Here is a 15,607-nt window from a genome sequence, read left to right on the forward strand (position 1 = left end):
AAAGGAAGTGAATGAGAAATGAATGGAACAAATATGGGGAAGTATTAAGGATGCATTATTTTTAATAAAAAGCCTGTATGATATGACCCAAGAAAACCTTTACTGATATGACACATTTCTAAGATATTTTCAGCATTCTAAGTAAAAAGAATTTTGGATAGCAAATTAGATTGTGTAAGGAGTTTAATGTGTATGTATGTTTTTTTTTTTAATTAAACCAGTTTTAAGCACATAACAGTTTTTCAACAAAAATCAAAAAGACTTTTGACCATTTTGATTTCCTCTATTTGAAGCGCTGTCTCTGCAGGCCCCCCGAGGCCTGCTGAGAGCCAGCGATGTTGGCCTGCCGCTGACTGACGATTTCAGAAAGCTGTAAGTCGTCGCTGCTTGTAACAAACAGGTGAAGCGGGGTTTGGGCTACAGAGACAGGCAGCTAGCAGCTTGGGGTGGGAACACCTGACGAGGTCTGTTTAACCATTTTGCTTCTAAAACCAGGAAATCCGTTCACCGTAAGTCATAAAAACAAAAGCTCAACAGATAAACGAGGCTCTCTCCATTCTCTCTGGGGCAAAAACTTGTTATAAAAACAAATCCATATGCTTAGCGTCAAATGGAAGTCACATATGAAAGTAATCAGTTGAAAAGTGATGTCATCCTCATGAAATGGCTTCCAGCCGTGTCCTTTATTTATCTTTCCATCTCTCATCTCCAGATTTCCCAGGGGCACAGCTAAGCCTGCCATCATGTTGTTCATACAAAAAAATATGCAAATTCTTTCGTTAAACAAATCAGCGGAATCCCTGATGCGGTTTTTTAAACTGCAACATCCATATGTGATCATCATGTTTTGGTTTATTCATTTAGCAAGCCTTTATTGAGCACTTACTGTATGCCAGGTCCTATGCTAGGTTTTATGGACCCAGAGTTAAATCAGTAGCCAGCCGCTGCCTGGAGGTGCTTACAGTCCAGGGAGGGAGTCCGGCTCGGAAGTCCGATACCACCGCGCGTGGCCGGAAGGGGTTATGCTCCAGGGGAGTGAAAGGAGAGGTCCTCCACTCACCCTGCCTCACACCATACTCCACTTGTGTGTGGGGGTGCTAAAAACACGTAGTATAAAGGTCACTGTCTGAACCATTTTTAACTGTGTGCTTCAGAATACTCACCTTGTGAAACAGGTCTCCAGAACTTCTTCACCTTGGAAACCTGAAACAGTATACCCGCTGAAGAACAAACCCCCCTCCTGCCCTCTCCCCCACCTCTGGCCACCACCAGGCTACTTTCTGCTTAGTCTGTGCCTGCGGCTTCCTTGTGTCAATGGAAGCAGGCAGTATCTGTCCTTTCTGACTGGCTTGTCCACCTAACGTAATGTCCACAAGCGTCATTTGTGCTGTGGCAGGTGGCAGGATTTTCTTCCTTTGTAAAGCCGAACAATATTCCATTGTCTGTGTACACCACATTTTGCTTACCCATTTATCTATTGATGGAGCACACTTGTATTTTGAAACAAAATATTTTGTAATTTCCCCTTTAGTATTTGAAATAAATTGATAGATAAAATATCTAATTTAAAAATATATAATAAATCTCTGAATATAATAATATAAAGGAAAAGTAGAAGGCAGTATATATTTAAACAAATGTATTTCAGTTAATGCTTACCAACACTAGAAGACAAATGAAATACTGAGATCCTTTCACCAACACATAGAATTGCCAAAAATACAATTAGAAATGCACATTCAGTCCCGACCAGTATGGCTCAGTTGGTTGGGTGTCATCTCGCAAAGTGAATTGCCAGTTCGATTCCTGGTCAGGGCACACACCTGGGTTGCAGGTTCAGTCCCCGGTCAGAGCACATTGAGAGGTAACCAGCTGGTGTTTTTTACTCACATCAATGCTTCTCTCCCTGTCTGTCTCCCTCCTTTCCCCCCTCTCTAAAAAGTAATAAATAAAATCTTTAAACAAAAAAATTTTAAAAAATTAAAATGCATATTGATGCGAGAGTATTGTTCATCTTAACTCAAATTCCGTGAAAGGTATTTCTGTCAGTGATGTGGTTTTTGTTAAGTGGTGGATAACCCTGGGTCAGTCCCAATCAAAACAGAGTATAATCTATGTGATCACTTTACTCCTAGAGAACTTAGTGCCATTCAAAAAATGTTTTATGCTTCCCTGGCTGGTGCAGCTCAGTGGACTGAGTACTGTCCTGAGAACTGGAAGGTCACCAGTTCAATTCCCAGTCAGGGAACATGGCGTGGGTTTCAGGCCAGGCTCCCAGTTGGGGACTTCTGAGAAGCAACAAATCAATGTTTCTCTCCCTCTCTTTCTCCTTCCCTTCCCTTCTCTCTAAATATAAATAAATAAAATCTTTAAAATATGTATTTTATGTTTATATATTAAAAAAAGAGGTTCTAGGGTCAGATTAGTGTAAACGGATTTTCACCCACATAACCCTGGAGGACATTCAAAAGTTGGACAAGTTGTGGGACAATTTACTGCATGTAAACTATCTAGGGCACTTGCAAGACAGCTAGTGTGTCTGGCCCCTGCCCGACAAAGGCTAACAATGTGACCCCGTTGCTATGGCATCTAAACACGCACAGCGTATTGCAAACATGCCCTCTGCGGGCAGCGCCGTTTCCATTGAGATCCACTGGTCACGGCCATGCGGGAAACGCTTATACTGACTTTTGAAGAACTGTTAGGAGTTAGCCGAGTGCATAGGAAGTGCTTCAACATGTAAGGTAGAAACCACCAGACGGTACCTGGTGCCTTAGAATGGCAAATGTTTGATAAATGGCTCCATGAGCCACTGCATCTTGGTCTCCCGAACATTCAGAGTCAAAATAATTACATGAGATGACATTGTGTTTATACACTTTCTACCTACTGCAAAGTTAACACATTCATGCTTTTGCTGGCCTGTTTGCTTTAAAATGAAACACTGGGCTTCTGTGCATCGATATTAATTATCCTGTGTTTTCTCTCTCTTTCTAATGATTTTACAACAGGACATTGAAGAGACAATGAACACTGCTCTGAACGAACTTCGAGAGCTGGAGAGGCAGAGCACAGCGAAGCATGCCCCAGACGTGGTTCTGGACACCTTAGAGCAAGTCAAAAACGCGCCCACCCCAGCCACTTCCACAGAGTCTCTCAGCCCTTTGCACAGCGTGGCCCTCAGGAGCTCAGAGCCTCAGATCCGGCGGAGCACAAGCTCCTCCAGTGACACCATGAGCACTTTCAAACCTATGGTGGCGCCCAGAATGGGCGTGCAGCTGAAGCCCCCAGCCCTGAGGCCGAAACCTGCAGTTCTTCCGAAAACAAACCCGACTGTAGGACCTGCACCTCCTACCCAGGGCCCAACAGACAAGTCTTGCACAATGTAAAAACCACGGAGCAAGGTCAGACAAGGAGGTGATAAAAAAAAAAGAGAATGGATTAGTGACAAATGTCAACGATCCACACCTTTCCTTAGTTTCATGCTTATAACTGGAGATCTTCTGGCTTTTCTATGTTCTCAAATGTAACGTTCGAGACTAGCTAAGGTAACACGGGCATTTGTATTTTGTAGTTTCTTTTTTTTTTTAATGACTGGACATACGTCATTTTAAAGACAATAGACACACTTAGACTTACTTGAAAATTCAATGCTGCACCATTTGTGATGAAGGCAACCCCACTGCACCCTCCACATTGCTCAGTGCTTCAGGGTCAGGGTGGCCTGCGTGGGTCAGGGTGGCCTGGGTGGGTCAGAAATGTCTCAGTCTGGAGGCACGAGGATCTGAGCCCAGGCTCTGGAGTGTAACCGGTGCTGGTCTGTGGCACTTGGGGCAGTGGCTGAAAGGTGATGATGGCTGTGTGTGGTAGCTGATGGTGAGCACCTCTGATTCCATGCAGGGGGCGGGGGCTCGGCTCAAGCTAAAGACTTGTAGTTGTCACAGTGGGATGGCCATTCCCAGTGGGCACTTCAGCTCACAGCTGGGATGGTTGGATGATTGCCTCCTTCCTAATCATTCATTTCCCTGGGTCCAGGTTAAAGACTAGCAGAAGGTAGAACCTCTTATTGCTTGAACTAAACCTTGGAAAGGAGAGAGAGAGAGAGACTTCTCCAGAGCTATGGATGTGACTCCTTCTACGAGCCTAACCAGGTCCCAAAAGATTCCCAACTCCATCCCGTGCATTCACAAAGGACTAGAACAGTCCAATTTTAAAGAATTTCTGGTTACACTACTCCACAAACTCCTTCTGAGATCTGTGGTTATAACTGCCTCATCCGTATTTCCAGCTCCCTAAGCCCCCGGGTTCTCCTCTGTGGGAATGGAGACAGCAGGTGCACACAGGTCCTCGGTTCACGCGGCCTTCTCTGCGACTGCCCGAGTGGTCTTGGCTCCTTTGGACCTGCTGCAGAGTCCTGATGATCCTGCACCGAACGCCCACCTTCCCTCTCCCCTCGGCTCTGTGAGCCAACCTAGCACGGACCGTGGTACTGGCGTGGGATCGCCTCATGGTTCCAGGGTTGTTTCCTCCCAACCTCGTACCTTGGAGCCATGACCCCTTTTTTCTTCACTTTTCTTTTCACGTGCAGTGTCTGTATCACTAACATGGTCACCTGTGGGGGCCCTCTTCCTCCGACACCGTGTGCACATGGGCAGTTTTTCTTTAGCCCATATTTATGCTCTATTTTTTCTATCTTAAAAAGGCTTCTTTGAATGCAGTCGTTTTTACTAAGGTACAAATCACCCCTCTCCCACCAGCAGCGGCTTCCATCATCAGTAAACCAGTGAACATTTAATCTAGTCTGTCATCGAACTTACTCATGAAGAGACCTTTCTGTTTTTTAAGATAAATGGGTGGCCACAACTAACCCCTCTGGACCACCACTGATTTCCTTCTAAGTTTGGTTTCCAAACTCCCAGGAAGTTGCGTGCCCACCTAAGAATTACATAGTGTGGACCTTATCAGCCCGCTCGTGAATGCCTCACGCAGGAAAGAATGAGGATCTGGACCACAGTCAAGATCAGGACTTTGCTATCTACCTCAGTCTGCCAGGCTAATCACTCTACTGCAAACAGAGATTAAATAAGATAGTTACCTTTCAAAGTCGCACTGCTGGTTGCTTGCCTAAAGCCTAATTTCACTCATGTATTGGATAATGAATTTTTTCCTCTATCCAGGAATGGTATTTTCCAGGAATGCTAAGCTTTTAAACCTCTTAATTTTCAGAACCAGCTTTTTTGCCCATCTTGAAAAAGAGGCCCCACTCAGCATCTTGTCCAACCCCTCACCATGCCCCTTGAGCGTCAGTGGTCCTTCAGCACCTTAGGCGTAAGGAGACCGCCAAGGCGAAACTTCGAACAGCACTAACCCTTCTGAACACTCTTCCCAAATTCCCTAGGAAATTTAAATGTTCCTGAATAATCTCCCAGGTTTTTCTGATTCCACTGTGGCTTCTGACTTTCTGTCACTGTATGGGGACATGGGAGCAAAGAACAAAGGTGGGAGTAGAGGGAGAGGGAAACTTTAAATCTTTTAGAAACTAAAATGAAAGGGATTTTTAGAAACCATTTTCCATCTCTGATGGAAGTATAATATGTTAATGGAGGGTATCAAAAGGTGGGAGAGGAGGGTCTTTTTAAGCTTTAACTAGAACTTTTCAGGCTTTACTCCAGGCTCAGTTCTTCAGACTTTTCCCTGGCAATTCTCCCCGTTCCCACCTGCGGTGAAGGAGGGTGGCCTTCCCGCCACCAAGCTGGGACTGGCTGCCTGGGCGCATAGGGCTCACTCCTCTGCACCCTCAGAGCCTCAGAGGCTGTGCCTTCCAGGAACCTGTCCCATCCCTTCCTTGCTTTACCTGCCTCCAGCTTTTCCCTCTAAACCCCCGATTGTCATCCTGAAGCCTTCCCCCCCCCCCCCCCACCCCACCCCCGCCAAGGGAAGGATGTGACTCATGGTGAGTAAGGACTCAGTAGGGACTCACCTGCCCTTAGTGTTTAATAAAAGTCTTCAGATTCCAGGGATAAGACAAGGTGGCCCCTTTACAAAGCATCCAGACTCACACCTGCTCAGCTCATTAAAAGCTGCAGCAGCTTAGAGACTTTACCTGGCACTCGCCTGCCTTCCGGCCACAGATGGAGCACAGGGGGAGGGGGAAGCGCGGGGAATGGGGAGGTAGTGCCTGCAGTTTCCGGGACCTTGGCAGTCCTCGTGTGCAGTTTAGGAACGGGGTCATGTTGATGATGGGAAATGCGGCTTCTACAGAGATTACCTGATGCCACTTACAAAAGAATGTGTGTTCACAGTTCACGGCACAGTTCATGTTCACGTCCCCTCCGTTGAGCCCACTGAAGGAGTTTCACCAAGTTGGCTTTTGGTTTGGGTCAGGGCGTGGCTTAGCCTGGAGCAAAAGGTATTAGTACACATTTCCTGATGCGTGTTCTCAGTCACTTCAACATGTTGAATGGCCCCTTCTAAAACTCGTTTGACAGTTTTGCCCATTTTCATACAACCTAATCTGACTTCAGTGCCCCTTGAGCTACCCGTGGAATCATTTATGGCAGCGTCCCCCTAAACTCACTGCCAGGGCTGTGGCCAGTGGTCAGTGGACATGGAGCACGAAGTGTCAGGTGGTGTCAGTTTGGCTTTCGGTCTTTGCACTTTTGCCGTTTCCAAGAATGGGCTTATAATTTAGTGAAGGAGAAGAAGAAAGTGGGGGGAGTAGTAGCCCCCTCAACATTCAGGAGTGACAGCCTCTGGGCTCTGCAAACCGGAGAAACCAATCTGATCATTACAGCCTCTAATGTCCAAAATTAAGAGCCTGTGGGTCTGCAGAGGGGTAGAGAAGACTTCGTATTGGGGATGGCACTCATTCCTGGCCAGTGGTGGGCCACCATGAGTGCAGGGCGTGCCCGCGAGACTGAGCCTTGCTCTGCGTTACCCGCCACAGAGGCCCTGAGCCGCAGAGCAGCTTCCAAGAGAAGGCTCCACCCGCGTGTGAAGAAAGCTTCCTGCTCCGTCACCCCCGAACCGCACACCCAGCCACCAGCGGGGGCCAGGCCCGGTGCAGGGCGCTTCGCACAGCTTCACTCAGCTCCGTAAAACAAACTGGAAATGGAACTCTCACCTACCCTAGCATACTTTCTTATAAAATAGTCTATGTGGTATAATCGAGATGGCTACCTGTATCTTTAAATTATGTAGGGAATTTTGTATGTTTATAGAGTTGTTCTGGGTTCCACAATGCCTAGCATAGAAACTGTCCAGTGAAAGAAAACGTATAAACCGTGCATTTGTGAATGCCCCCTTAGAGCATTCATCCAAGTCCAGTGTGTCGTGTGATGGGTACTATAGACGTTTCAAGTATAGCCGAGCGGTCGTGTAACAGGAGAGACTGCTCCTTGCCTGGGGGCCGAGGGCAGCCCCTGCCCACCTGATGAAACCAGTGTAGTCCTGTCCCGTGAGCAGTTGCAGTACTGGTAGCTTCCTGCTTGTGACTGTTACCTAATCGTGTCAATGTACATCTGTAGTATGTACATGTGAAAGTGCCTTTCTATTTTAGTTTTAGCCTGGCTCTTCACTGTCTCCCCGCCCACCTCCGCCCTCTTCTGCCCCTCCCTTCCAGCCCTCCCACCACCCCCTGCCCCCCCCCCATATTGGAATATTTGAGTGTTGAAACTTCCTCCGCTTTCTCCCAGCTTTTCCATCTCCACCTTCCTGTGCCTCGGGCGCTCAGTTTTGTCCCATCTTGCATCCTTGTCCGTCATCACACTCTGTTTTCCTGTGGCTGTAACGAGGCCTTCCCCACAGTAACTGCCTGCGTCCTCCCCTCCCAACCCTCCCTCTCCACCCAGGTGCTGCTGCGGCCCTGGCCCTCGTGTTCGCCTTTGTGCTCTCGTCTGCCTCGCACCGTTGTACCCCCTCGTCTCCGAGGTGAAAATAAAGGGGGGTGCTTTTACAGTTCTGGGAGGAAAAAAAAGTTTTGTTACTCTGTTGTGACAGTGCACTTTTATGTATAGTACTGTACATTTTGGCATGTACCATTCCAGGCTTCAGTATACAGTCAGGTCTGTTATCACAGTGTATCTTTATAATAAATAAGGTAGTTCTGGCTGCCTTTGTCTGCTTCGGGTTTCGTGTGTGATTCTCCGTGGTGTTTTCACTCCTTTCTTTTTCTAATCACTATTTACCCTCTAGAGAACCAAGTTGCATTAAATAATGTGAAACTATGTGTTTAAAAATGTTATCTCACATTCATTTTTGTTTGTGAATTTGAAAATGAGGCTTCATCCACAGGCCCTTGACAACGAAGCCAGGGCTTTTCAGAGTCAGAGCTGGGAGACTCCTGTGTCAGAGGGAAAAGGGACTGGGGGGCCCTTGGGAGGCTGAGAGGGTGGTCCTGCTAAACGCCCGCCAGCCGGAAATCTACTTGAGGACGCCTTGGCGTAGGAAACTTCTTCTTTGGTTTCATTTGAATAAATTGAAATGTCATCCTTAGGTATATGCTATGTTTAGAATTCCCCCCACGTACTGGTATTTTTTTTCTTCAAACTTAACAAAACAACTAACTCTTAGAGGACTAGCAATACATTTTAAGTACTTTTATGAAACTATATTAGCAAGGTGCTGGATTGAATAGTGATGAGATAGGGAATGAAAAAGATAGCATGTAAATCAAAAGGAAACAACTTCATTGGCATTAAATACAGAAAAGTGTCAGGGTCATTAGGACAAGAGTTTTCACAAAGTGACACAGTGATGTATTCAGCACCTAGAAGGAGAAATAGCGTGTTATCGACGTCCCAGAAGCTAATCTAAGCTTGTGCCTCTCCAGAGTTTGTCAATATCCTGATGAGAAGCAGGTCCAGTTTTGCCTGTCATTATAACCATCTGTCATGGACTCACAATGGATAGATTTGTGTGTGGCTTGTATTGAAATTTATATCTGAGGACTGTCGTTGCACATAGCTGTAGAGGTTTTTTGTTTGTTTGCATTTTTCACTACGATATAGCTTGGTATTATATTTATTTTAGTATTACCTGATTAAACTTTGGGTATAGTATGCTGAAATCTTTAAACATGGACAAGTAAATGAACCAAAAATAAAACAAAACCCATCTGTTAAAGGACAGGTTTTCCCAAAACTTGATGGAATGACTTTGAACTAAGCCATCGACTGGAAGGCCTTCCTGGAAGATGGATGTAGCAGCTGCCCCATGGGACCCAGTGCCCAAATCAAATTATGGGGTTGTTCTGGGAAAGCCCCCAGGTCCTGCATTTCCCTCCCTGCTCGCCTCAAGTCCAAGGGCCTCAGTCCTCTGTCCAGTGCACACCTAGATCCCTCACTCCTGTGGTGTGTCTGGTTGTCAGCCCCCACTGCTCGTATGCCAGCACCCTGTAAGAATAGCAGGAAGGTGGAAAAAAGGAGTTTTCTGGCTGCTACCTTGGGCCCTGGGACTCGTACAGTGGAAAGCTCCCCAGGCCCAATCCAAAGTGCCAAGAACTATGGTAAAGTCTATCCCATGGGCCATGTATCCCCATTCAGATTTCTTTTAACTTATTGATTTGAGAGGGGGGGGCATTGATTTGTTCCACTTATTTATACATTCATTGGCTGCTGCCTGTGTGTGCCCTAATGTGGGTCGAACCCGCAACCTCGGTGTCTTGGGACGACACTCATACCAACTGATCCACCTGGCCAGGGCCTGTCCCCTTGTGGCTTTAGGAGAAGATGGTCAGCATATTCTGGGAAATAATCACAGTGAGGTTTACCTTTCTCTACTACCCATTCATCTTTTTCTCCATAACAGATAGAAAGCTTGCCTCCTACAATAACAAAAAAAAAATCCAAGAAATAGCCGTTTTATCAAGGTCAGTCCTCAGCAACAGTTGCTGGAGATCTGGGACTTGGCTGGATGTCAATGTGTGTGTGTGAGGGAGAGAAGGGGAGAGAGAGACCCTCCTGTTGTTACCCCTCATTACTTTAGCATGTGGGTTTATGTCTTTTGTATGCCCTTTATTGTCCATGAGAGAGGTATTGGGAGGTAGCAGAGGTAAATATCTGCCTTCAAATCACCACCTTTAAGCAGAAGCTCCTCTTAGCCTCCTAACAAAACCCCTCCTGGCTGAGCCAGCCAGAGTTGGCTGCCGTTGCCTGCAGCTGAGAGACCTGACTGATGCACACACTCAGAAGGAATGCTCTTCCTGACACTGGCATCCTCCTCTTTCCAAACGTGTATGTTACACCACTTCCCTTTTATGAACGACCTACATGACTACCTGTTTTGAGAAACCAAGAGAAGTCTGAAGAGCATTTTCCCTTTTACAAAAAAAGATGAAAAGCGAAAAGAGCATTTGCTTTGCAGAGAGATGACACACGGGCAGAGTGCAGCCCAAGTGGCAGCGCGAGTGGCCCGCCAAGTGCCTTCCCGGGAGCTTCACGCGGCGCCTCCGCATTAGGCTGCCATAGCTTTGACTGTCGTATCTGTGCTGTGCCTCAACTCTCCGTGCATCCGAGGGCACGACGTGTCCCAAGACATCAGAAAAGCCTAAGATAACTCATAAGGGTGTTACCCTAGTGTAAAACTGGATGTAATCAAGCTTTGTTATTATGGTAAACAAAATAAAAACCACATGCATTGATTTTGTGTCTGGGAACTCTCGAAAATTCCATGTAAGTTAATGGCAATCGCTTCTTCACTTCCTGCCGTTTCACCTTATGAAAGGTTTTATAGGAACTCTCAGATCGTGGGGGAAACCTATAAAACTAAAGCAGTTATTTTTGAGGGTGAAATAAGTAGAACCCTAAATGTTAAAGAGGTAAGTTCAAGTCCAGACCAACTATTTACCCAGGGAGAATGTCCCCAGTTCTGCGGACCACAACAGTGGCAACGCCGCACCTTTCTCCATCAGCGGGCTGTCAGGTCCCACCTGCTACCTCAGGAGAAGACGGCTTGGAAAAGACACCGCCCAGGCTTCACCTTGCTTTATTCGGTTTAACCACTTCGGCATTTGGGAGCAAAACAGTGTCAGAGATTTTCATTTTAATTTAGACGGAGATTTCATTTTAATTCGGAGGTATTTTAGGGTTTTTAAAAAATATTTATTTTTAGAGAGGGAGGAAGGGAGGAAGAGAAACATTGATGTGAAAGAGAAACAAATCAGTTGCCTATCACACACCCCCGGCCGAGGCCCTGGCCCACACCCTGGGCATGTGCCTGACCAGGAATAGAACTGGCGACCTTCTGGTTTGCAGGCCGGCTCTCAATCCACTGAGTCACAAAGAAAAAAAGTTGAGCAAAAACGGGGGAAACTTCTTTAGTATGGTATGAAGCAAAATACAGAACAACAGATGCTCATTGAATAAATAGAACACCTGACCAAAATGATTAAGTAAAATGACCATCCGTAAGGTCTCGTAAATTTCTGCTTGGAAAAAGAAACACAATAATATAGCTCATTTTGGAATGAGAGGATGTTCATGAAGAAAAACATAACAAGTCCCCAGTGATTTATGTGGGCAAAAAGAGGTTCAAATGTATCCGATAATGTGCCAGAAAAAAATCACCTCTGGGCTCTGGGAATAATTTACATTAAATAAGCAAAACTTCAAAACAGGAATTTATATGTAGGTCAAATGCAGGTCATGAGTTATATAAGTCTACCAGAATTCATAAATATATTTAGAATGAAGATATTATAATTGAGTCTTGACAATGCAGTATGATGGGGGAAATTTCTATGAAATAATTACCAGGAAACTCTAGATGTGAAAATATTGGTTACAATAAAGAGAGAAGGTCATTGTTAAGCCATCCAATTTGATGGTGTAATTCACCCTTATTACATCATTAAAATTGAATTGCCTGGGTTCTGACCCCCAACTGCCAGTCACAGTCAAATTTCCAGAGGTCCATCCATTCCCTCCCAGGCTCTCGTTCCTCCCCCTGGGCAGGGGAGTCCACCCTCTTGGCATCTCTGGGCCACACTGGAAGAAGAAGAGTTGTCTCAGGACGCATATTAGATGTACAAACACTAACAAAAACTGATGAGCCAAAAAAAAGATTTTAAGTAAATTTACGATTTTGTGTTGGGCCTCATTCATAGCCATCCTGGGCCTCATGCAGCCCGCGGGCCGTGGGGTCGGACACCCTGCCCTGGTGGTTCCTTCTTGTTTCCAAGTACCTTGGGGGTTGCCGAGGTTGTCCAGCTCCGTCGGTGACAATGCACACTGTGGCAGAGAGGCCGCTACAGCTGAGTGGCTGCTGGCCTCTGAGAGGTATGCCCAAAGCACAGCGCTGGACAGAGTCCCTGCTCTCGGCAGACCCAGGGGCCGAGACTGCAGTGTCCTCCGAGACAGCAGACCCGAGATGGGCAGTGCTGACAAAGAGAGGCCCATGCTGGCCCGTGACCAGGATGTCCAAACCACTGAGGAGTAAATCAACATTCCAGTCAAAATACGTATCCCACAGCTGGGTCTAGCACCTTTCCCTCCGCATTTATTTGGTGGTGATTAATTGCTCTTTTGTCCAACAGAGAACAAAAGGAGTTATTTTCTAATTTCCAGCTATTCCCAGGGAAAGTCCTAGAGAGTTAAGAGTTGACTTAAAATTTAAGTTTAAGTTATTTTAAACTCTGCAAACTAGATTAAGGGAACTTGTTAACATTCGAGTTTTCTAGTTATCCTGTTGCCATAATATCTTGGCTTATGGGAACCAAAGGGAAGAACTGTGTCTGCTCAATTCAAAGTAGGCCCTTCCTGGACTGGAGCATCTTTGTCATATTCCTGAGCTGGGGAACCTAGGACCCAGGGAATGAATGATCAAAACACCTGCAGGCAGCTGGAGGCAAGACTGGGTTCCCAATGGTTCTAGGCCTTCACTGTTTCTGTGGGCACCCTTTTTCCTTTCCTTTTCCTTCGTTTTTAACATGCATACTGTGGATCTATGGTGTGACTTGGCTCTTAGCACTTCACCAAAGTATGCTTGTCTTTCATCCCATGGGCATCAGTTTTCTCAGTTTTCTCTTTTCTCAGTTTCATCAGTTTCCTCTTCTCTGCTGAGAAGAGGCTTTCAGGATGCGTCTTTATGCTGCACTTCAGATTCAGTCTGGTCCGATGAGACAAAGGCATTTTTTAAAAAGCAGTTGATAATCTAAAATGGACAACACATCACCTCATCCTTCACTTAAACCCGCTACGACGATCTCCCGTGCCACTTGGAATAGAATCAAAACTCCCATCCTGGGTCAGCGTGATCCAGCTTTGCTAAAACCCTTCTACTCTGTCTCGTGCACTGTCCCCCCCTCGACAGCCATGCCTCGCTGGCAGTTCTGCGTCCCTCCCACATGCTGCGCTGTTTCTGCCTCAGACCTTTTCCCCAGCTCCCTCTCCCTAGGATGAGCGTCTCTTAGATTTTCACCTGGCTGTCTCCTTATTGATATTCAGCTTGCTGCTCAAATGTCAACTCTGCCGAGAAGCCGCCCCCACAACCCCGCTGAATTAACACTCTGGATACAGGCTGAGCAGATGTAAATCTGTTCTTCCCCTTTGCAGGGCAATTTGGCAACACTGGTCCAAATCACAAACACGTACTCTTCTGGCCCAGTAATTCCACCTCTACAGAGCTGTCCTACAGATACATTCACACGCAGGAAAATGATAGGTGCGTAAAGTCATTCATTACAGCATGTGGAATAACAAAAGGCCGCAAACAAGCTCAGTGCTTACCGACAGAGGACAGGTTAAATAACTTACAGAACATTCATACAGTGGACTATCACTTCGCGGCTATAAAGAATGAGAAAGATCTCCAAATCCTGGCACGAAAAGCTCTCCAATATATACGGTCAAAGGCAGAGTGCGTAACAGTGCATGTGGGACCCTGCCACCTGTGTAAGGAGGGGTTAAACCAAGAATGCATTCTTGTAGTCGCTTGTTTATGTCAAGAAACTCTGGGAGGACACATGAAAAAGCGCTCACGGGCGCTGCCTGGCAGCGTGAATGGCAGATGCCGGTGAACGGTGAAGGGAGGAGACAGGGAGGAGGCCCTCACAGAGCACTAGTCACTGCCCGTTTGTGTCTGTGCGAGTCGTACGACTGTGTTACCTTGGCATATTAAATACATTTTAAGTGATTTTTATTCTGCAGAAAAATTAAAACCAGCACTTTCCCAATGTCCCCTTTATGCTATTACCTGGCTTTGTTTTCTTCACAAAGCAGCATTCACTGCTATGCACCCGGATGCAAAAATGGAAAAATGGGGGCTCCCCTGAGGGACCAAACGTGTTCTTTCTACCCTAGGAGGCCAAGCAGCACTCAAATGTTCAAAGGATTTCACTAAAAGCTGGCAAATGCCTCAGTCTCCTCGAGTGATCTGTCAAAATGAGTATTAGAGAATGATTTATGAAGAGGAATTTTGGAGAGAAGTGGGTATGTGCTGTGAGCTCCTCTCCAAGGAGGAGATTGGAGATGCCTGGTTCCCTCCTCGACTCCAGCGGGTAGGCCATTGATGGAAACCCAAAAGTTCAATATATTAATCGATGTCCTGCCGTTGAGGGACACAGAGGAGTGGGTGGACGTCCCCTGTGAGATCATCAGGGTGAGGCATAGCCAGGCTGGCCCGCCGCTGATGGAGAGGTGGCAGAGAGATGCCAGCATGAGCCAACTGCACTTCTGAAGTCTGGCAGGGCCGGGGACACATGGTGCGGGCCAAGCTCTATGCGTGGGAAGGCGGAGTGAGTGTCCTCTTACGTCTGGGTCCAAGGATTGCCTGGAGACAAGGACGGAACCCTGACAAAATGGAGCTGGGTTCCTGAGTGCTGAGGAAGTAGTAAGCAAACAGCCAGAAGAGCGATCCCAGCTGGAGTGGGGAAGGGGAACGTTAATTCTAATTGAATTTTAAGTTTATCTTATTTGTATTACGGAACTTGAAATTATAAATGAGTGAACCAAGGCTGTGTTTATCACTTTAAGTGGTCATGGGGTTTTTGTTGCCTAATTATAACCAGAGTAAACGCCACGACCGAGTAGAGCAGGGTGGAGGGGGATGGGGGCGCTGCTGGAAGACGGGGACTGTGGAAAGCCGCTTGGAACGACGACTTAGTGAGGTGAGAAGACAACCCTCGCGGACATCTAGGCAATCTCTTAAGAATTTCCTAAGCTGAGAGAACCAGTGCAGAAGCCCAGGGGGCAGGGCATGCTTGAAATGTGTGAGAAACAACGAGAAATCTAGCACTGACTGGAGCCGAGAGAGAAAGGAAAGGAGGGAGGACGTGAAGCAGGAAAGTGAAGCGCAGGCCAGGTCCTGCAGGGGCTCGTACCTGCAGCGAGGAGTCCGGGTTCTCTTCCCAGGGGGGCTGGGAGATTTGTATAGAGGTGGGGAGTTGACAGACATGAGTTGAATGTGTAAATGGTAAAATGACCTAATCCTACCCAGTCACCATACTCCAATCCCTCTCACAAGATTAAATGATTTGAGGGTGGGCCATGGGCCAAATTAGGATCAATCCTGGGGCTTGTGTTTTACTGATGGAAAATAGTTCCTCTCTTGTCCCTGAGGTTGCTGAGCCAGTGAGATGCAGGCCTGGAACTGCAGGCGCCCTCATCAGCGA

The 15,607-nt window shown here is 46.6% G+C and overlaps 1 protein-coding gene across 2 annotated transcripts in view; it reads left to right on the forward strand.

Annotated features, from left to right (window-relative positions):
• Positions 1-8,121, forward strand: part of SRGAP1 (SLIT-ROBO Rho GTPase activating protein 1) — a 267,456-nt gene extending 259,335 nt beyond the window's left edge. For both annotated transcript variants that reach the window (XM_037063067.1, XM_037063068.1), the window contains exon 22: positions 3,012-8,121. In XM_037063067.1, coding sequence (XP_036918962.1) covers positions 3,012-3,389 — 378 coding nt within the window. In that variant the 3' untranslated portion in view covers positions 3,390-8,121. The remainder of the gene's footprint in view (positions 1-3,011) is intronic.
• Positions 8,122-15,607: the final 7,486 nt, after the last annotated feature.

The sequence above is a fragment of the Sturnira hondurensis genome, unplaced genomic scaffold (genome assembly GCF_014824575.4).
Source record: "Sturnira hondurensis isolate 20B ecotype Veracruz unplaced genomic scaffold, ASM1482457v3 Scaffold0014384, whole genome shotgun sequence".
Lineage (NCBI taxonomy): Eukaryota > Metazoa > Chordata > Mammalia > Chiroptera > Phyllostomidae > Sturnira > Sturnira hondurensis.